We start from the raw sequence: 21,652 nt of genomic DNA on the forward strand, positions 1-21,652 counted from the left end.
GTACTGCCTTTGCAGCATCAGTGTTCTCCAAACGATGCAACTTCTGTACACAATGCTGCCCCACAGAAGCATAGATCAGCTGTCAATTAGCAGTGATTAAGGCACTGCAGCGATTTCTGAAGCAGGCAGGAATATCATAGAATCACAGAGTGGCTTGGGTTGGAAGGACCCTTAAAGATCATTGATTTCCAACCCTGTGCCATGGTCAGGGCTGCCACCCACCAGCTCAGTTTGCCCAGGGTCCCATCCAATCTGGCCTTGAATGCCTCTGTGGATGGGGAACCCACAGCTCTCTGGGCAGCTGTGCCACCACCAAATGAAGCATGGTGAGGCAGGGCACTGTTTGCTGAAGCCAGGTGCCCTCAGTGCAAGCAGTGGCACCCACAAAATTCCAGGCAACCAGTGTGTGCTGCTGCATCAGAGCAAGGTGTTGATAAGGACTGGCCTCCTCCGGGCAGATGAATTAGATCAGGTGACAAAACCTTTGCATCCTGTTGGCTTATGTTACATACGGATCAATGACAAGTAAAGGCAACTTGTGCTAATAGAATTTTGGACCAAAGAGCCAGCCTGGAGATAAGCAAGGAGAAACATTTACTCGTGCCTGTTGATAGGGAAAGCTCTACCACTGCTTCCTGCATAACCAGGAGCAAAGTGCAGGCTGGAGCTCCACCTTGGCAGCACGTTGTTACCTGCAGCTGCTGGGAAGAAAAGAGTCTGGCACCTGGAGCTCAGCTGGCAGGAGGGAAACAGTAGAAATGAGGAGGGTTGGGCGAACTGTTAAATGTCCCTAACCTGCTCAGCAGAGAGGCAGATTCCAGTAGAAAGGAGAGGGGCACAGTTGCAGGAGGTTGCAAGGGCGAGAGAGAGCCACCAGGGATGAGCAAATGATGGCAGCAGCAAGGAACTTTTCTCAGTTGTGGTGCTGGGGAGGAGAGCTTGGCTTTGAACTGTCTCCTAATGATTTCAATGCCTTTGGGTCATAGACTAATAGCTGCGTTTGTGCCTCATTTCACTCCTGTGCCTTAGAGCTTGTGTGAGTCACCGTGTCTGTTGCCATGCTCTGTGCTTCATGGACCTCTCAGGCATTCTGGTGGCACCTGATTCCAGTAGGAGCCCCAGCGCATATCCTTCAAGGAAACCCTTCATGGGATTTTTCTGAGAAAAGAAAACAAAATAAAAATAAATCCAGTTTAATGTAAAATGGTACAAACTGGAGAAGAGGAGGCTCAGGGGAGATCTCATCACTCTCTACAATGACCTGAAATGAGGTTGTGACAAGGTGGGAATCAGCCCTTTCTTCCAGGTAATAGCAATAGGATGAGAGGGAATGGTCTCAAGTTGCTCCAGGGGAGGTTCAGGTTGGATATTAGTAAAAATTTCTTCTCTGAGAGAGTGGTGCTGTAGTGGCACAGGCTGCCCAGGAAGGTGGTGCAGTCACCATCCCTGGAGGTGTTCCAGAACCGTGTGGATGTGGCACTGAGCACATGGTCAGTGGGCATGGTGGGGATGGGCTGGCAGTTGGACCAGGTGATCTTAAAGGTCTTTTCCAACCTTCATGATTCTACAGTTCTGTGATTTTATGGATCAACTTCTGAGAGTTCTCTTGAAGGACAACATTTCTTATAGCTGCCTCTTGGTCTGCCAAAGACAAGGCATTGGCAAGCACTTCACAGACTTGTGCATAACGGCAAATAGGAGTTCTAGGCAGGAGTGCTGTGCTGGAGAGAGAAAGGGTTAACAGCAGAGGCAGCTGTCTGGTTAGCAGTCTCAGATGGCACATACACATACCTAACAGGCAGCTGGGTTGTGTGAAAGGAAATCAACAGATTATGATTGTAGTCCGAGCTCCAAAGCTTTTTTTGTGACTTCAGGAATGTTTCCCATCTCCTCTGTTAAATTGAGATAATTCCCATCCCACAAGCATAGAGTGAAGATTAATTCATTAATCTTTTCTTAAGTGGAAATGCACAGAGCCAGAGAAATACTAAGACAAAGCATCACGACAGAAATGACAGAAAGGAAGCACTAGCACACAGCACACCAGTGGAAACTGAGGATTGGTTTGGCAGAGAAGGCACAGGAATTCTTGTTGACTAATCCATGCACACCACCACTGAGGGCTCTCCAGGATCTGCTACTGCCCTGCCAAAAATGCCTTGCCAAGGGACCTGCCCCCAACATCACCCACCGGGCAGAGCTGATAGGGATGGGAGTAGGGGAAGATAGGTAGAAGTGGAGCAGGGTACCACAGAGCAACTCCGTCTTGCAGTATTTCTCAGGGAGAATATCAGACATATTACAGATGTATAACTCTCAGAGAGGAGGGCTACCAAGTGCACACACACATTTGTCTCCAAACTGTTTACTCTTAACTTGAATCCAGGCTGGATCCTGTAAGAAACCACTTGAAGCATCCTGCAACATCTCACAGGCAATATCTTAACCCGTGATCTCCATTCACAGCTGCCCCACTAAAATTAGGATGAAGATAAGGATGGAGATGCTTTTCTCTGAAGGAGCAGCATCCCAGCCACAAGACTTTCTGCTTCTTTTCGAGCTAAGGGCAGACTGAACGCGTGCCTTCAGTGTTGTTTGACAGCCTGGCTCACTTTATCAAACCCAGTTGAGATGAATGAGACATGTGTTTACCCTTGGTGGGCGAGCAGACTGAAGCTGCGTGTAATTGTCCTCTGGGTGCCTGCCACTCCGTGGGGATTTGTAATCATTCTGAAAAAAAGAGATTTCCCTGTCACTGGAGGAGACAAACTGGCACCTCATAGCAAAAACATACCACTTAAAATAGCTTTTAACGTGGCCTTGAAGACTATTTTTGGATGAAGAAAAATGTGGTGTATGGGAAGACTGGAGCCAAGCATTGTAACTGCCACTTGCAGCCAAAAGCTGTACGGTTTTCTGAATGTCAGCAGACCTGTAGGGACCCACCAAGACCACCTAGTGAGTGCCCAGGCTCCAGAACACCCTGGAGAAGTAGAGCATGGCTTCCTTGTGTGTGTGCTGGCACATTGTGACCGCTGCCATTTCTGGTTGACTCCTTTTCATCTGGACAGGCTGGATCAATGGGCTGAGGCCAATTGTATGAGCTTCAAGAAGACCAACTTTCGGGTGCTGCTCTACGATCGCAACAACCCCATGCAGTGCTACAGGCCTGGGGCAGAGCAGCTGGAAAATTGTGCAGAGGAAAAAGATCTGAGGTGTTGGTTGACAGCCAGCTGAACATGAGCCAGCATTGCGTCCAGGTGACCAAGAAGGCCAATGGCATCCTGGCTTGTATCAGCAATAGTGCAGCCAGCAGGAGCAGGGAGGTGACCGTCCCTCTGTACTCAGCTCTGGTGAGGCTGCACCTCGAGTGCTGTGTTCAGTTCTGAGCCCTTCAGTACTAGAAAGACACGGAGGCCCAGGAGTGTGTCCAGAGAAGGGCAGCAGAGCTGGGAGCATCAGACTTGGAGCACAAGTCTCTGAGGGAGCAGCTGAGGGAACTGGGGTTGTTCAGCCTGGAGAAGAGGAGCTCAGGGGAGACCTCACTGCCCTTTATGACGACCTGAAAGGAGGCTGTGCTGAGGTGGGGGTTGGCCTCTGCTCCCAGGTAACAGTGATAGGATGAGAAGGAATGGCCTCAAGTTGCACCAAGGGAGGTTTGAGTTGGATACTGGGAAAATTTCTTCTCAGAAAGAGCGGTGCTGCAGTGGCACAGGCTGCCCAGGGAGGTGGTGCAGTCACCGTCCCTGGAGGTGTTCCAGAACCGTGTGCATGTGGCACTGAGGACGTGGTCAGTGGGCACGGTGGGGATGGGCTGGCGGTTGGACCAGGTGATCTTAGAGATCTTCTCCAACCTTCATGATTCTGTGACTGTTTTCCTCCGACACAGCGGTTACAAACAAGGGCCGATGTACGGCCTCAGGCTTCTGTTACGAGAAGTCACACAGCAGAAACTCGCTGCGAGGGTCCCGCAGCGGATCGCCGCTCGCCCAGTCAGCGCATCCCACCGCCAGGGCTCCCCTCAGCGCGGCCCTCTGGGACGAAGCCACCAACCTCACACCCCCCAGGGAGCAGCCTCAGACCCCCGCCTTCCTCCCGCAGCGGAGGCGCCGCAGCCCGGCGGAAGGCGGCGAGCACACCGAGGCCGGAGCCGGGCGGCCATTTTCCACCCGGCGCCGGGCGCCCCGTGCCCCGCCGCGGCCCCGCCCCGCCCCCCCCCGCCCCTCCTCTCCCCTCGCCCCGCCCTCCGCCGTTGCCGAAGGTTGCCGAGCGGGGGTCGCGCGGCTTCGGCACCTCCGGAGATTGCCGAGGGGCTTCGGCCCCGCCCCGGCCGCCGTCGAGCCCGTGACCGAGGCGCTCCGGTGGGTCGGAGCCCGCTGCGCCCGCACGCGGCTCCTCCGCCCGCTGCTTCTCCTCCTTCTCCTCCGGCGGGGCCGGGCGGCGCGGTGACAGAGCGGGGCGACCGCGGCGGGGGGCGGCCGGGGCTCCGGCGGCGCGGATGGCGGAGGGCGGCCAGCCCCCGCAGCAGCAGCAGCCACAGCCGCAGCTCCTGACCGGCGGCGGCGGCGGCGGCGGCGGCAGCGGCGGGGCCGCCCGCGGCGTGAAGCGGGAGCCGGAGCTGGAGCAACCCATGCCCGGCGGGGACGGCGCCGAGGGCGGCCACAGCAAGCGGCTGCGGACGGAGGCGGAGGCGGAGGGCGGCGGCATGCAGGTAGCGAGGCCGCGGGGCCCGGCCCGCACACGCACGGCGCCTCCCGGGGCCGCGCGGCGGGCGGAGGGCGGCGGGGTGCCGCCGGGCGGTGGGGCGGCCCGCAGCGCCGTGCCCAGGTGCGGGCTCAGCCCCTCGCTGGGGCCGAGGCGTGGGTGCTTCCCTTTGTCTGTCTGCGCGTGGATCCCTTTATTATGGCAACCGGGGTGGGCTTTTTTTTTTTTTTTTTCCTTTTTTTTTTTTTTTTTTTTTTGGCTTCCGTTCCTCCTAGCGAATCTATGGTGGGAGCGCTTTGGGAGCAGCGCGGTATCCATCCCAACTTCTCCTCGCTCGCTCTCTCGTGCCGGTGAGAGTTTCAGCCACTGCAGCGCATCCTCGGCTCCTCGCTCTTCTCGTTGTCCCGTGACTTTCCCTTCCCGTGCCCTGGCTGGTCCTCGCGGGCCCTCCTGGAGGCCTCTGCTCCCTGCTGGGTGGCACAGCCGCAGCCTCGCGCCTCTGAGGGAGCACGGCGAGCTGTGGGGAACCGGGGCTGTGCGGTGTGAGAATCTGAGGGGCTCGGGGGAGACGTCATTGCTTCCTACAGTGACCTGAAAGGAGGTTTGTGATGAGGTGGGGGTCAGCATCTGCTCCCAGGTAACAGTGATGGGATGAGAGCTGATGGCCTCAAGGTGCACCAGGAGAGGTTCAGGTTGGATACGAGGAAAAATTTCTTCTTAGAAAGAGCGGTGCTGCAGTGGCACAGGCTGCCCAGGGAGGTGGTGCAGTCACCATCCCTGGAGGTGTTCCAGAACCGTGTGGATGTGGCACTGAGGACATGGTCAGTGGGCATGGTGGGGATGGGCTGGCGGTTGGACCAGGTGATCTTAGAGGTCTTCTCCAACCTTTGTGATTCTGTGAAGATGCAGCTTTGCCTGCACACAGGGCTCAGGCATGACATGAGGGTACTGAGTGCCACTGGGTCCTGAGCTGCTGTGGAAGGTGCACCAGTTGTGCTGCAGCTGATGCCAAGCTGTGTGGCATCGATGCGGACCAGTCAACCTACTGACAGTTTCCCACCAAGGGACTTGAACTGGTTTAACAGCTCTAAAATTCAATTTTTTACATGTACATTGTCTGTATCCATTAAATCTGTGCTCCACATTCAGATGAAGGAAAGCATTTTGCTGTCTGCTCACTGACTACTTTGAGGCAGTAAGATCGCAATGGTGGGGCTTCTGCAGTGGGCACACGCAGCTGTGTTAGCAGCAGCAGGGATGAATGGAGCTGGGTGTCAGTGTCCAACACTGCCCAACATTGGGGAAATTAAACTAAGAGATGCAGTCTGTGAGTTCAGTTTTTAAGATCAGATGTGTTTATGGACAAAATAACTGTTTTTTGTAGTATGGCCTCCATACTGTAGTTAGTTGGTATCCTTAGCACACGTTTAAACTTGAAATGTGTATGAATTGAAAAGGATTTTTCAGTCTTTTCAGTATAAAGATTGAATATACGCACATATGCGTGTGTGTGTCTGTATATATATAGTGTGTATATGTGTATAATATAAACACACAGATGTAATATTAATACATATATATATACACACATGTGCGCGTGGTTTCATGTGACATTTTTCAGGATTAAAGAGAGTGGTTTATCTGTTTGGAGTATCGTGCTATGATTGGAGGCACCAAATATTGAAGCTGAAGGCAGCCTTACAGATATGTTCTGCTCTAGGAGAACGTATTCTTTAATGTTTTGAAATTCTATATCTTTGTCCCAAAAAGTTAAAGCGTAACATAAGGTGGCTTTCATCAGCATTTTTGTTCAGATAGTGTGGTCTTTTGAAGTACTTTGCTTTAAAATAACGGGTTCTTTTTAGCAAATTCTCTGTGCTTAACTGTATGTAATGCTTACAAGTGGAATAAAGAGCCTATTCTTTGATTTTTTTTTTTTTTTTTTTCTTATGTACTGGAGGCTTTCTGGAGGCTGGAAATAACACCAGTGACTGTTGTACCTTGTTTTTCCTGCAGATCCTGTCAATTTTCTACTTCCTGCTCCCGAGCCACAGGCTGCTGCTGTGCAAACTCTGTGACCTCGTGTTTCGAGGCTGATTGGGAGGGATCCCGGGGTGCCGTGCTTGCCACGGTTCCTTCCGTGCACAACTGATGGCGCAGGATGTGAACATAGCTTCTGGTGCTGGGAGAAATCATTTAGCTATAGCGATTAGTAATGCAACTGTAAAACTAATAGTGGCTTTTTTGTGTGTGCGTCTGGAAACGTGAAATATCAAGCCCAGTCTGTGGGAAGATAAGATAGCAACTGGTTGCTGAGAACTTGAGGCAAAGAGTGCCTGAGAGCTGCTAGTAACCCTTATGTTTATGAGGCTTCTTGCTTTTTGCTGCGTGCTCAGACAGCTTATGCTGTTAGGGTTTCATTATCTAATCCATCTCCGATCAGGCCGGATAAACGGTGTTTGGCCAGCGCTGATCTTGTTAGGAGGGTGGTGCAAAGCTGCTTGAGTTGGGATTGGGACAAATCGGATCATGGCTGCTATCTGCTCCTGGGACTGATTTCAGTTAATCGTGGCATGGGAGGAATGGTCGTGTATAACCTGCTGCTTTCCAGCTCCATTTAGTCTGTGAGTGGCAAAAACCGCTGGCCAGGAATGTCTCCTGAAAGTATTTGGGTGTGTTTGTAAGCTTTGGAAAAGAAGGGCCCCAGAGGTACTGCTGCTTTTTTAACTGTTTAGATACTAGCTAGGAATGGGATCGCTCACTGCTTGCAGGCTTGGGAGAGCTGAATCATTTCGATCAGCCTGCTGCTCTGCATAGAAGTAGTCCCTAACAGAGGGAGAAAACATCACGCTGACCTAAGTCACTGGTGAGACTGCATCCCAAAGCAGTTATTGATGCAGCTGTATTTGGTGCTTTTCAGACGGGGTTGACTGCTGCACAGATGGAAGGGAAAGTACCCATGCAGTAATATTGTCATTCATTGTGCGAGGAACACTGGGAATAGTGGCCAGTGGGGAAGAGTCCCTTCCTTCTCTTTGGGGCTGTAGATGAGGGTGTCAAGTTGAGATGCTGTGTTCCTTCCCCATCATTGTGCTAGAGGTGTGCCAGCTGGCTTAAGGTGCTGAGGGAGGTTGTTATTAAACTAGCTTGTAGCTTTGCATTGGGTTGAATGAGTTGATTTGGTCCCCAAGGTGAATTTTGATTTAATTTTACTGAGGTCTGCTCTGGTTAGTGAATTAAAAGTGCGTCTGACAGTAATGCAGTAGAAGTTAGATGCAGAGAGTGTAGAATTGATTCTTGTTCAAGAACGACCTCTGTGTTCAGTATCCTTGAGTCTCTGGGATGAAGCTGATCAGGGAAGATGGTTCATGCAGCTTCTGGTCTGCATATCTAGTCCACGTGAACTTTTAATGGTAGCAGCAAGTGACTTCATGTTGCCATTCAGGCATGGGATGGCTGATGCTTCTGAGATCTGTAACAGGAGAGCTCCAGGCAAGGATGCAATGGCTGTTGCCAGTTTGACTGAGGTGAAAATTCCTGCATGATCTGAAATGGAGCTGTGTGCTTAACCTTGAGTGGTGTGCATGGGAGGGATCTCAACAACTGGCATGCTCCACAGTTTCATGGTTCGAACTGTGGACCCTCAGTGGTTCTTTAGAGGAGGATGATCCAGAGAATGGATCTGCTAATAATTTCCAAAGTTGGCTTTGAGCTTTATGAGTAGAAGGGCTGACTGGGGCTGTGAAACAGAAGGGGCCTGTGAACAAGAGCTTCTGAACCATGTGTGACCCTGCGGAAATTGGAATATTTAAATGTTATGGAGGGGAACATCTAGTTCCAGTCAGTAGTGGAAAACCTGTGTAATCAGGTTAGCTTTCCCTCCCTTTTATTATTCATGGTGTGACCATCTTTGTAGAGAAGGAACAATGCAAGGGGTCCGAGATATCCCAGAAGAGAAATGGAATTCCAGTTTTAAAAAGCTGACCCTGCCTTGGGTCCAGGATGAGGTTCCTGAGATGCTGTTTGGACAGACTATTGTGGATGTGCGGAGGCATAATGAATCACCTTTTCCTTTGTTGTTAATTCTCTGTTTGCTTTTGACCTATGGTGCGTTTTGTTTTGTTTTATTTTTGTTTTAAATATTTGAATGTTCGAAGTTACCTGACACTGTCTGGGAAGGCTTAGAAAATCTCCAGTTCAAAGCAAACCTTTGGCACGCAGGCTGAAAGTTGGGATTATAGAGGTGCTGAGAGCACTTTAAAGTTGGCTCTTTTCCTGCCATGTTCAGGAAAATGGAAAGCCCCAGTAAAGTATTCTGGATACTTTAGTACCCCTGCAGGCACTGCCGGTGTTTCTCTTTGCATTTCAGAGGTTTGTGTTCAGAGGTGATGGCTGGAGTTGAGAGGTTGGAAGCTGAGCAGAGGTCTGGCTCTGCTGGCGATGGTTTCCTTCTGCATGTGTGTACCAGCTGTACACATACGCTTGCTAATTTTTCTTTTCAGAACTCCCATGAAGACACACAAGCGTGCTGGTATGCTGCAGGGTGCCTGGCCTCTCTTTTTGCAAGAGCTGAGCTCAGAGTGGCATGTCTCTCGGTCTCAGTTGGCTTTTCCTCCCGGGCAGTCTATCAGCAGGGCTCCCACTCGCTCTCTGGCATTTGTGGCTCACCTCTCTGCTTTCAGGTAATAAAAAAATACCACACGAAATAGAACCAAAGCTAGGCCAGTGGTGAGCGACGTGTGTGGAAGCGATGGACCTGAGCAGGGCTCTGTGTGTGGGCTAGGGGCCCCCGGAGACCTGCTGAAGGGCTGCTTGCTGGTAGCTTGTGAAAATAAGCCTATCGCTGGTGGCCTTTGGGCTGCTGCGTGGGAACCTCTGGCCCTCAGGGCGTTTTTGGTAGAAATTGTTCTAAAACCTATTAGTTTGTACTGCTGGCTTGTCTTGTGACGTGGGGGCAAACTCCAGTTTTCAGTCAAGAGAAAGAGAAGTCGGTGTTTTGGCTGCCTGGAAACTTGATGTTTAATTTGCCAATCTTGGATATTACTTGACCTTCTCTGTGTGTGTGCTTTTGAAAAGCTGTGACTGAGGGATCAGAGGAACATCCAGAAGTGAAGTGAGAGAAGCAATTAGAGGTAACGAGTTCCAGTTCATTGAAGCATCCTGTTGATCTACATTTTACAGTGGTATTGAATGGAGGCTGGAGTGTAGCTGTCATGAGATAATCCCAATGTTTAGGGATTAGTTGCTTGACTGCATTTTGGGCCTTAGCTGCCTTTGCTCTCCTGTAAATTTAATTTTGCCTGCAATCTTTTCTTAAGTCAAGAGAGTGCTGGTTTGCAAGATGTGCGTATATTTCCCTAAGGGTGCTTCCCCTCTGTTTCTCTTTCATGAGCACACCGCCATTTTATAGAACCACAGAATCATTTAGTCTAGATAAGACCACTAAAATCACCTGGTCCAACTGTCAGCCCATCCCCACCATGCCCACTGACCATGTGCTCAGTGCCACATCCACACGGTTCTGGAACACCTCCAGGGATGGTGACTGCACCACCTCCCTGGGCAGCTCCAGTGCATCACCACTCTTTCAGAGAAGGAACTTTTCCTAATATTCAGCCTAAAATTTCTCCAGTTTGTCCTGGAAACGTTGCAAAGATCCAGGCCCAGTGTTGGCAGGGGCCTTGTGCACCGTCCTTGCTGGATGCAGGCTGTGCCACTACGCTGACCTGCAGTGCTCCTTGTGATTTCTCATTTCTGGATGGTGCAGAGGGAGTTTAGGAAGACACTTGTGAACAGTTCTGCTCCCTTTCCCATCTGGCTTGTTGTGTGTACATACATGTACATACGTGTGTTGAAACCACCTGCAGCAGCTACAGCTAGAAAGAGGGAAATGGGACTCTAACTCCTCAGTAACAATATGATGTATTTACGTAGCTGTGAAGTTAGAAAGGTTGTTGTACAAAACTCCTATTATTTAATGAGGGCCAGCAGCTGAATTTGAGCTTGATCCAGTGTCTCTTTGGATACAGCCGTGCGATTTCCATTAGCTCGCTTGGTGAGACATTGATGTTCAGTTGTCTATACCATTGCCACCTACCAACCTTTGGAGAGTAGGCAAAGCGTATTTGTGATTCGTACCAATTAGAAAACAGGGCATGAGCTCTTTTACTCACATCCCTGGTGCAGGACAGTGGGATGTTGTTATAGTGGCTGCGCCTTCCCATTGCTGCTGCTTGTTTCTGCCTTTGTCTAGGAGAGTTCGCTGTGCAGGAAAATTGGATGCTTTCTTCAAAGAGTGTGGGCTAGAAGCAATTGTTGCTTTTTCTTTATGACTTTCTTGGGTTTTATCTGCTCGTAATTGCCTCGGCAATAATGCAAGTATTACTTAGCATAGAAATGGGGAACAACGTGCACCATTTAAGGGGAGGGAAAAAAAAGCAGCAGCACATCTTACCCTGTGGCTATATGTAGCTAAATTTCCTTTAATAGAGAGGCTAAAGAAGCAACCTTATGTGGTGTTTCTGTCTGTTGCAAATATCAAAACATTTTCCCTAGAGGCTCCCAAACCCTGGGATCTGGATGCAGCTCAGGTTTCTTGCAGGGCCGTGTGCTCTCCTTGCACGGGCTTTCCGCAGAGCTCTTCTCCTGTAGGAGATCCTCGCAGGTTTCTGGGGTGGCTGTTGCTCTGGGGACGATACCCAGGAATAAAACCCCACCAAGGCTTTACAAGGCTTGATTTAGCACTGCGTGGGCTGAGAAAAGGCTGGAGCTGTGATCCCGAGCCTGTAATTTGCTGCTGGTGGTTGCCGTTTCCGTGCTGGCAGTGGGGTGGGAATGTTAGTCTTCTTTTGAGTCCAGAGAGTTGGCCTCCACAGGGCCTGCCTTATCTTCTCCCTCGGGTCTGAGTCTTGCAGGCAAGAGGGCTGGAGGGGACACTCTTGGATGGCAGGGTATGGGAGGTGGTGCTTCAGAGTAGTTCCTGCCCTGCATTGATTTGTGTTCTGTCTCTTTGCATCCTCTTCATAGGAAGGAGAAATGAGGAGCTTCTCCATTGCCCTTCTCCTGTTCCAGAAAGAAAGAGGCTGCTGTCCTGTGTTTGCTGCCAGTTAGAAAAGCCTTGGAGTGAAGCTGAATGGGGATGGATTATGTGTGCAGATGTTGGGCTCTGGGTGCTTCTGAAAGCTCAGCTTTTGATTAACTTGTGCTGGTTTCTGGGATTCAAGACAACATTTAGGTGATGCTTTATCTGGGTCCTGTGATAGAGTGAGGCACTGGGAGGAGAACCCGAGCTGAGCTGATGCTGATGGCATCTGGGTGAATTTGCTCCCTATGGAGTCCTAGCTGAGTGGCTGTGTGCTGTGTTTTTGTAGATGACCTCATCTCTAAGGGCATCAAATGGATAACACTCACTGAGGTGCTGTTAAATGTAGAGGGAGTTTTGTTATCAGATAAAATGGGTGCAAGTTCAGATTGAGAGCTGTTCAGTTTTTCATTTCTTGTTTTCATCTGATGTCTGACCCCAAATCGTATCTACCACAGATAATCTAAACCCTGCACTGAATACAAAACTATTAATTTTTAATGGTCTTTTCTATGGTACTCATCTCTGTAGCGTGGGTACTTCATAGCTACTAATGATCTTATTTTTGCTGTTTTCCTGAGAGGTAGAAAAGATGTATTATCTTTTGTTGCAGGAAATGAGGAATTGAGGTATTGAGAATATGGCCGGTTTGCAAAAATCTCATTAACAACTGCAAACTGACTCTTTTTCATTCTTACTTTTATTTGTTTTTACTGTAGCTGGTGGGTCTGTGGTAATGTTTAGACATTTGATCTGCAGCTCTCTGCAGTTTCCACTGCTGCCACAGGCTGATCACTAAGTGTGCTGTGTTGGGTAAATACAAAGTGATGTCGTTTTCATTTGGAGGGAATAAAAAAAGTGGAAAAGCTTGAACTAAGTAACATGGTCATCATTGTAAAGGAACTCTGCTTGTAAGGTGAGCGAGGTTTGAAACCTAACTTCCTAAGCAGAGGGGATGCTGTTAACTCAAAACTCAGCTATCTCTCAGTTTCTGCAGTGATGGGCAAGTGCATTGCACAGCCATTTTTCTTCTCTGAACACAGTCCTTCCTGGGTGTAAATAACAGTCAGGAAAAAATTGCACAGAAGTCAGTATACCTACATGAAACCAAATGGAGTTACATGGATATCTGTTGCTTATGTCTTTTAACATGGAGTTCTTTTGCAAATGAAATGGTGTACCAACAGAGAACATAGCTACTTTACCTTTGAAGTTAAAAAAAAGAAAAAAAAAAAAACAACCACAGAACTTTTTGGTCTTTTAACAAGGAGCAAACTACTGTTCACACAAAGAAGGACAGGGACCAGCACCTCTGCTCTGCAGCTCTTTCAGCTGATGTGATGGCTGCCAGCAGGGCGCCTCATTTGTTGGACCCAAGGTTTGATGCAGGAGAAAACAAAGTATAGAAATGTGCTGTGTGGCTGGGGCTCTGCCATCTGCACAGAGCCCTGAAGAATAGGATGAGGATTTTGGACTGGGTGCCTGATCTTGTTGCCAGGCTCGTCAGGCTACAGCACAGAAAGTTGTATAAAGCTGTAGTGGATGAAAAAAAGCACCTTATCCCCACACTGCCTTTTCCCAAGAGGAGGTTAAGACCAACCTGGCAGTGCCTCTGTGCATCAGCACGTGCTTCAGGAGCTCTTGTTGCTTTGAAGTGAGAGGAGGGAATGAGTGCTCATGTGTTACCAGTGCAGACCTGGCACCTTTTGGTACTACCAGATGTATCTAATGACTTTTTTTCTCTCTGTTATCTGTATGCCTAAACATTTCTGACTTCCTGGGTTGGTTGGAGTTCCCTAAGAGTGGTGGTCTTCATGCTGAGTACTTGTTGTGAGAGCTGGGCTGAGAGGTGATGGGCACCCATTGCAGAGGCAAGGCCGTTATTTGCCAGAGTGCACGGATTCAGCAGGAGATGATGGCAGTGCTTGTTAATAGTGTTGTCCACGTGGCTATCCATCAACTATGGGTAGGAGGGAGCTTTAGAGGAGAAGGGAAGGAAGAAAATCTCTACTGTGGATTTTGATTTTTTTAAGTGAAGGAGTTATAGAACAAGGGAGGATGGTTTTAAACCAAGGGAAGCGAGTTTTAGATGAGGTGTCAGGGAAAAGTTTTCACAGAGAGAGCGGTGAGGTGCTGGCACAGGCTGCCCAGAGAGGTTGTGGATGCTCTGTCCCTGAAGGTGCTTAAGGCCAGGTTGGACGGGGCCCTGGGCAAACTGATCTAGTACTTGATTTAGCAGTTGGCAACCCTGCCCTTGGCAGGGAGGTTGGAACTTCATGATCCTTGGGGTCCCTTCCAACCTAAACCACTCCATGGTTTTTAGCGTTTTGATCAGCCCATCCGTGCTTCCAAGGCCCACTTCTGACCTGCAGAGTTATTCTTCTCCAGGATCTGGACTGCTGTGTTGGACTTGGGTGTGGTGAACAAGGCTGAGACTGGCATTTGAGTCTGTTCCAACTACCCATTTATCAGACGTGTGTAGACATATGCGTCTGTGTGCGTGTATGGAATATGCCAAGAAATTGAAATGATGCGTGTAATTAGGTCTGTTTTTTCTTTGTGTGTCACTATCTGCCGATTGAATCCTCGCAGAAAGGACTTGCTGCCTTTCACCATCTTACCTGATCTCTTCTGCCTTCTTTAGTGTGCAGCAGCAGCATCACATGCTCAGTGCCAAATGTTGCAAACAGATTCAGAAGAATAGCTTGTCTCTAACTGTTGATAAATCACAAATTTGCATCACTAAATTGTTTGTGTTTCGTGTTCTGGCCTGAAATCCATTTGTTTGTGGGCTTGGGAATGTTATCTGAGCTTCTTTCAGTCAGACTTTTAGACTGATGCAGAGATTATCTTGAGGATAGGTCTCTTCTGTGGGGAAGGTGTTGACTACAATATGTGGAGTACGTGGAGGCACTGTGAGACTCTGTGTGTGGATTTGGTTGTTTTTTTTTTTTTTTTTTCCCCTTCTGCTCCCAGTATTCGAGGCTTAAGGAGGTAAGTAAGTATTCTTCCTCTGCTGATCAACAAATTGATCTTGAGTGGTATCTATCAGTTATTCATGACTGCCTGCCAGGAGGAGCTTGGACCATGACTCCTTTTAGGACAAGGAATTTTTTGTTGTGTGACTAGAGTTAACTCTGGACTGTTAGTTGATGGATGTCGATGGAGCATGTCCATGGTGCTTGGAAAGGTTTCCTTAAATAGGCATGACCTTTCCAGTGAAAACAGGAAGATAATTTTTGCCTTTTTTTTTTTTTCTGTCTTTTGAGCTTGGTGTCTGTTTCGTTTTTGGAACTCCTGATTACTACAGACGCTTGCCATAGAAGAAGCAGATTCCAGTCTTGGTAGCTTCATGGGACAGGGTTTGTCAGCTTTCTTGGAGTTTGGCAGAGAGACTGGCTTGCTTTGCAATGCAGCTTTCAGTATTGCATTCTTTCTATACCAGATGCTTTTTTTTTTCTTTTTCTTTGGTAATCTGTTTCTCTTTCCTTTTCATGCTAGCATCTGAAAATCTATGTATAAGAAAGAGAGTAGCCAGCCTACATTTTAACATGAGGACAGGGAATGTGTTCTGCTTCTGGTTCATCGTGTGCTAAAAAGTTCCATTTCTTCTGGCTTTTGGTGTTTGTTGGTGTGGATGCTGCAGCTGAGCTGGGGGCAGTTGTCCTTTCCCCACTGAGCCCCTGGCTGCTGAGTGGATGTGGTGACAGCCTGTGCCCAAAGCAGGCACTGCATGAAAACACGTGTTTCCAGCTCCTGCAGGCACTCACTTTTTCCAAGATGACAGATCTCTGCCTTTCCATCACTGTTGCCGACAAGGTCTTAGCGAGCTCTTCTATGAACTATGTGGTCTGTTTCTCTCCAAATAAGCAGAAAATCTATACGCTTTGGCTCCTATTGCAAGATATCCCTTGGAGTTGATTCTCTTGGGTTTCATTCTTGATAAGGATTTGGTTCAAATACTCTTAAAGAGTGGACAGATTGACCAGTCTTGATGGCGCAGTGGTATCAGGTATTTTATTTGGCATCTGTGCCTCGCTTGGTCATCAGGGTTGATCAAAATAGTCTGTGGAAGTACAGTTATTATGGCCATTCTACTGAGCAGTTCCTTACTCCAGGTTACCAGTTTGATTCCTGAACTCTTGTATTCTACAGTGAAGATGCAAAGGTTCGTCTCTCTGCCCAGTTCCTTCTGGGATTAGCAAACTTTACTTCTGCTTCCAGAATAGGATTTTAAAGACCATCCCTAAATCTCTGGGCCCTTTAAGCAAAAGTAAACATGTGGCATTGTTCCCTGCTATGGGTGAATTCCTACCATTGTAAGACTCTCTCTGGCTGTGACTTCCTGGGCAGGATTTTGATGATGAATAAGGTCACACTAAGTAATGGAGAACTTCGTAATAGGCCACTGTTCAAGTTTAATTCCTAGGTAAGTATTGTTCTGTCTTGTATGGATGCTCCTGGGCTGTGAGGCTGTTGGGTGATCAGCTTCACTCTTGGCAAGATGTGTTTTTTTGTAAATCATTACTGCATCGTGCTTATCACAAAGGTGACTATCTGCATGAAGTCACAACCAGAAAATGCAGTGAATTTTATACAGGCTGCATTCTAAAAGCTGATCTATGGAAATAAGACTGTGCTGGGAAGCACGGATGGGATGTGGCACGTCTTGTCTCCTGGAGGCTGCTGCTTCCCTGAGTGACTCAACAGAGACTTTCACCTCTGGCTTCTGTTGAATTATTCCTGGGTCAGGACTCGCTGGAAGTTGTCTTGTTGAACGCTAATTCAGCACGTTATATGTTAAGATTATTAATTGGCAAGGTGGGAAAACCAGCATGCCTGTGGGATGCTTCCCTCTTACCTGGATGAGCTTAAACAGTAAAAATGTAAAGCATCTGGTAGATTTCCTCTTCCTTGCACTGTTGTCAGTGAGAACCAAGAGCAAATTATACTGTGTTCAGAGCCTTCTGATAGTATTGTCATGGCTTTTGCTTCTGTTTACAGATTTCCCATGTAGCTGAATTAAATTAACAAGACTGGTCAATTCATTGTTGCTGTATTTAACGCCATGAGCAGCAATGAATTTGGTAAGGATGCAGCATCATTTTCACATGCTGTTCAGAAAGGGAGAATGTACAGCAAAAAATGAAGCAGTGTTATTGCTTGGGGGAGAGGTTCACAGTAAGAATGAGGATGTCAGGGAAGGGGGATGGAAAGCACTTCCAGCAACTCATTTTCCTCTGCCACTTGCAGGGTGGTCAGTCACTAGGTGGGCCAAGTTGCTTTTGTCGTGTATTGGCTAGATAGAGAGTAATGTATCCGCAGAGTTTATACAAGGCAGATAGCTTTACAGGAATCAAAGCAGATCTCTTGGTTCCTGTTCATAGATGTAATCCTTTGTTTTCAGCAGTTAAATATCCCTGTATTCTTTGGCCTAGCCTCCGTTATCATAGAACTGAGCCCTTCTTAAGTCCTTATGCATGTAATGGCATAACGCTGATGCTAGCAACAAAAGTTGTGGTGTGAGGATGCAGCCAGAGGAATGAATTGACTGCAGCAGGCTGTTTGTGGAGAAACAGATCTCTGAGCGCTGGGTTCAGATGGTCATCAAAGAGGATGGTCCTTGGAGAGTGCTTTGGTAGTGCCAGGAGCTGCATGCTACCACATCTTGTGCTGCAGTGGCCGACCGTATACTACAGCATCCTTCTCTAGCACCAGAGTTCATTGAAATACTCAAGTGGATCTGTATCCTGTTGTTAAGAGTTGGTTTCTGTGGTAGTCACGGTGCACTGGCTTCCAGCATGGGATGTGTGGTGTGAAACCTCACCTTGGGGCTAAGCTGGTCTGACTGTTTATGAGGGTGTATAGGGATAGGACGAGGGGGAATGGTTTAAAGCTGAGACAGAGGAGGTTTAGGTTAGATATTAGGAGGAGGTTTTTCACTCAGAGGGTGGTGACGCATTGGAACAGGTTGCCCAAGGAGGCTGTGGATGCCCCATCCCTGGAGGCATTCAAGGCCAGGCTGGATGTGGCTCTGGGCAGCCTGGTCTGGTGGTTGGCGACCCTGCACATAGCAGGGGGGTTAAAACAAGATGATCATTATCGTCCTTTCCAACCCAGGCCATTCATTGAAATTACTTCTATGAAATTCTTTGAAAGAAGAGTCCTCTACCTCCGCTGTCTCTTCAGCTCTGATTTCTCCCTGTGTTGTGATCTTATAGAAAATGAAGAGGAATTTGTCTCTGAAGCAAGCTGACTTAGCTGTGGTGGATCTTGTGGCTTGCAGGATAATCTTTAAAAAGAGCACAAGGTTCTCAAACTTGCTGGTTGTTTGGGGAAGGACGTTGGACTGTGCCTTCTCGATCCTGATAGGTGTTGGGCTAGTTTATCTGAAATGTGATCCTCAGTGTGCAGCATCTGTGTCTCCCTCAGGAGCTTCAGCAGATTCCAAATGAAGGTGCCATAATGCCTGCCAACTGAGCAGTGCTGCTTCCTCCATAGTACACTTGGGCCAATGCCACAGGGAGCAGGCCTGGAGCACGAGTCGTAAGAGTATTGGCTGAAGGAACTGAGGCTGTTCAGTCTGTAGAAGAGGTGACTCAGGGGAGACCTTATCCTGCTCTACAAGACCCTGAAAGAGGTGGTGGTGAGGTGTAGATTGGCCTCTTCTCCCAGGTAGCAGTGATAGGATGAGAGGGAATGGCCTTCAGTTGTGCAGGCAGGGGGTGATCAGGCTGGATATGAGGAGGAATTTCTTCTCTGAAAGAGTGGTGCTGCATTGGCACAGGCTGCCCAGGGAGGTGGTGCAGTCACCGTCCCTGGAGGTGTTGCAGAACCGTGTGGATGTGGCACTGAGGGACGCGGTCAGTGGGCATGGTGGGGATGGGCTGGCGGTTGGACCAGGTGATCTTAGAGATCTTTTCCAACCTCAGTAATTCTGTGATTCAAAGCACTTGGACAATGCTCTCACACATAGGATTTGAATTTTGGGTGATACTTGTGGTATCCTTCCTATTCAGGTTATTCTGTGATTCAGTGAAAATTCATTTACTTCTCTAAACTGGCTCAAGTGTGGAGTCAGATATCTAGGAGTCAGGAGAGGGAAGTGAGTGTTGCAAGGCAGAGCTGGAAGCAGCTGTATAGGTCAGTCTGAGTGTGTCTCATACCATAAGCATGGGATACACTCTTCTGGCTGAGGGTGAGATGGGAGGGTGGACAGAGGCTGTGAGTGACAGCAGATGCTGGGATCTTCTGTGTTCCTGAACGTTGTGAGCGTCCTTCTTTTCTTGTCCTCCCCTGGTTCCCTGTAGAGATGGGGATTACACATTCTTTCACTCTGCTGCTTCCCTAGTGTGCTGCATTTCGAAGTCCCCACTTTGATACATGTCTGTGACATGCATACACACAAGTGCCACCCTGGAAAATGGACCAAACATATCAAAATCAATTTGAGTTGCCATGGCAGCCCTTGTTGCTGTGGACTAAGTAGAAAGGCAATGCCTGCACATAGTGAAGGAGTAAGTGGGGCTAGGCAGAGGCTGCTTGTCCCAGTGGCCCTGTGGTTGGGTTGGATAGGTTGGCCATCACTGTGAGCCATCAAGGGAGACAAAGGCCAGGGATGCCTTGTAATGAGCTTTGGCCGATCGCACCATGTTTCCACCTCCTGTGTAGGGATTCACACCCTTCCTTTTATTGTCCAGGAGTGTCTGGTTTGTAGATGGGTGTTTGTAATTGAATGCAGCACCTCTCTGTGTGGTGGCTGTGAGCTGTCCCAGACACAGAAACTGGGAGCTAGAAACCATCCTACATGCTGAAGAAACTCATCTGGCTCCTTTCCAGCTGTTTCCTCTCTGTAAATATTCCTTCTCGACTCTTACTTTGCTGTTTCCTGTAGGTTGAAGGTCATGATGTAAAACAGCTCCTATTTCCTTGGAGCAAAGCGGGTTGGCTACGGAAATGAAGGCACCAGGACTCTCGGTGAATTCTTTTGTGTTGCTGCATTAGTAGAAGGCTGTCATGTTCTGATTGTTGGCTTGTGTATAGACCTCTGTGTATCTGCAGGTGTCAGGGGGTAATAAAGGCAGCAAATGCTGATGGCTTCTGTGCTTTTCATAGTGAATTTTAAGCTAAAGGAAAATTGCATCCTTTATCTTTTTTTATCAGACAGGGTGTGCTAAGGAAGTACCAGTGCAAACAGCACCATGCAAACACAATGCAAGCACAGGGAAAATTATACAGAAAAGAGCTTGTAGGAAATCAATAAATTCTTTGAAAGGTTTGAGTTGGGGCAGGTGGGAGCTGTTAGCTCACTGCTTATGTAAAACTCAGGGATACCGAAGCCTGTGTTGTTTGATAGTCCTTTCCAATTTGTGCGTCTTTCCTTGTCTTTCCAGGATGTGCCCTGAGACCTGTCCATGGGGGAGCTCATTGCTTCAGCCTCTCCTGTGTTCTGGAGCCTATTGTGGTTCAGCCAAGCTGAGATGCGCCTTTGGTTCCCTTTGATGGGGAAAACAGCGCTGAGGAATGCAAGGAGGCATGAGGTGCTGCAAAAGCAAGCAGGATGAAACAGCGCCAGGGGTGGCTGGTGTGGGGGCTGGCCTGAATGCCTCTGTCCCTGGGAGTTGGTCCCAGCTGTTTGCAGCTGCCCCAGGATCCTGCCCCACTGGGATAGCAGTGGTGACTCACTCAGTGGGGATGGCTTCCTGGGGAGCGGTGGCAGCAGGATGAGGAACACTTCCTGTGTGTTTGATCCCTGCGTAAAGATGATTCTGCCTCTGTGTAATTAGGGACTGCTGCTTTCTTTGCTGGTGTACTAAATATAAATGGAGGAGCAGGTCTAATATACTCCAAGTTGCAAATGTCAAGTGTCGATAGCTTTATTTTCCTCTCACCAAATCTGATTTGTTTTTAAGTGCTGCCGCTAAATCTAATGATGCAGTAATTCTTGTTTGTTAAAAAGAACGTGAGATTGAGGCTGAGGGGGACTATGTATTCTTCTCTGTTCTTCTCTGTTCTCTCTCTTTTGTGTCTCGATCTAAAAGTGCCCAGTGCTAAGTTCGTATTTGGCTAAAATACAGTTAATGTTTTCTCTCTGCGTGGTTTTTGCTATGGATTTGTATATTTCAAACGTTACATCTGTGACAGTCAGCAGAGTGCAAAAACTGAAAAATGAAAAACCGCAGTGAAGACAATGAAGCTGTCGCCAAAGCCCAGGCTTGTGGGGATTTACTTGTGGCTTCGCATTGGGTTTGGGATTCTTTGTCTGCAGAGCTGCAGCCTGAGCCCTCACAGGCTCCAGGGAAATGCGTAATGGGACGGACATCTGTGTGTAAGATGCCTTGGCCTGCATGTCTGCCCCTGTAGCAGGAAAAGTGGTGACAAATAGTTTTTCCCAAACCCCCAGGGATCCTGTGGGGCCTGGTGGACCCTATCCAGATCGATCTACTCATGCACTGGTCTGAGCAGGGAGCAGCCTGGAGCCAGGCGTGCCTTAGACATAGGGGTAGCCTACGTCCTGCAGAGTCAGCCAGAACTTTTCTGGCCTTGGGAATCATGGTCTAGCACAGTGGTTTCAGCAGAAGTTATTTTCTGGGGCTGTGGGGAGGGGTGAGCGAGTCTGAAGAGTTGATCTTTCATCTTGAGGTCTGCTCATCCCTAGTGGGAGATGAGAGTAACTTCTGCCTCTGGAGCTGAGCCTGTGCCAGCCTATTCTCAGCCTGGTGGAGAGGGAGAGCTGGCACTGTGCTGTGCATGCCTCTGCTCAGCTATAGGCATTGCTGACCAGCACAGAAGATTTATTTTCCAAAAGCTGTTTCCTCTGATGTGTGATACAGTATTAACAACTGCATCTCACTGAAGGTTAATGTT

General features: G+C 48.5%; 1 protein-coding gene and 1 long non-coding RNA gene across 7 annotated transcripts in view; one reads left to right on the plus strand and one right to left on the minus strand.

Annotated features, from left to right (window-relative positions):
• Positions 1 to 2,514: 2,514 nt before the first annotated feature.
• LOC149919606 (uncharacterized) lies at positions 2,515 to 4,179 on the minus strand. Its single transcript, XR_016467851.1, has 2 exons — positions 4,054 to 4,179; positions 2,515 to 2,730 (listed from the first exon to the last, which is right to left on the minus strand). It is a non-coding gene; the product is annotated as an uncharacterized LOC149919606 (long non-coding RNA).
• A 92-nt stretch (positions 4,180 to 4,271) lies between these two features.
• The window catches only part of RBFOX2 (RNA binding fox-1 homolog 2), a 162,737-nt gene continuing 145,356 nt past the window's right edge, over positions 4,272 to 21,652 (plus strand). For 5 of the 6 annotated variants that reach the window (XM_090143027.1, XM_031600081.2, XM_090143035.1 and 2 more), the window contains exon 1: positions 4,484 to 4,711. In XM_090143027.1, the coding sequence (XP_089999153.1) occupies positions 4,499 to 4,711 (213 nt within the window). In that variant the 5' untranslated portion in view covers positions 4,484 to 4,498. Of the gene's footprint in view, positions 4,712 to 21,652 lie in introns of all 6 variants that reach the window. The other variant, XM_090142940.1, reaches the window with a different exon arrangement.

This window comes from Phasianus colchicus, chromosome 1, assembly GCF_987193195.1.
Source record: "Phasianus colchicus chromosome 1, bPhaCol1.hap1.1, whole genome shotgun sequence".
Classification (NCBI taxonomy): Eukaryota; Metazoa; Chordata; class Aves; order Galliformes; family Phasianidae; genus Phasianus; species Phasianus colchicus.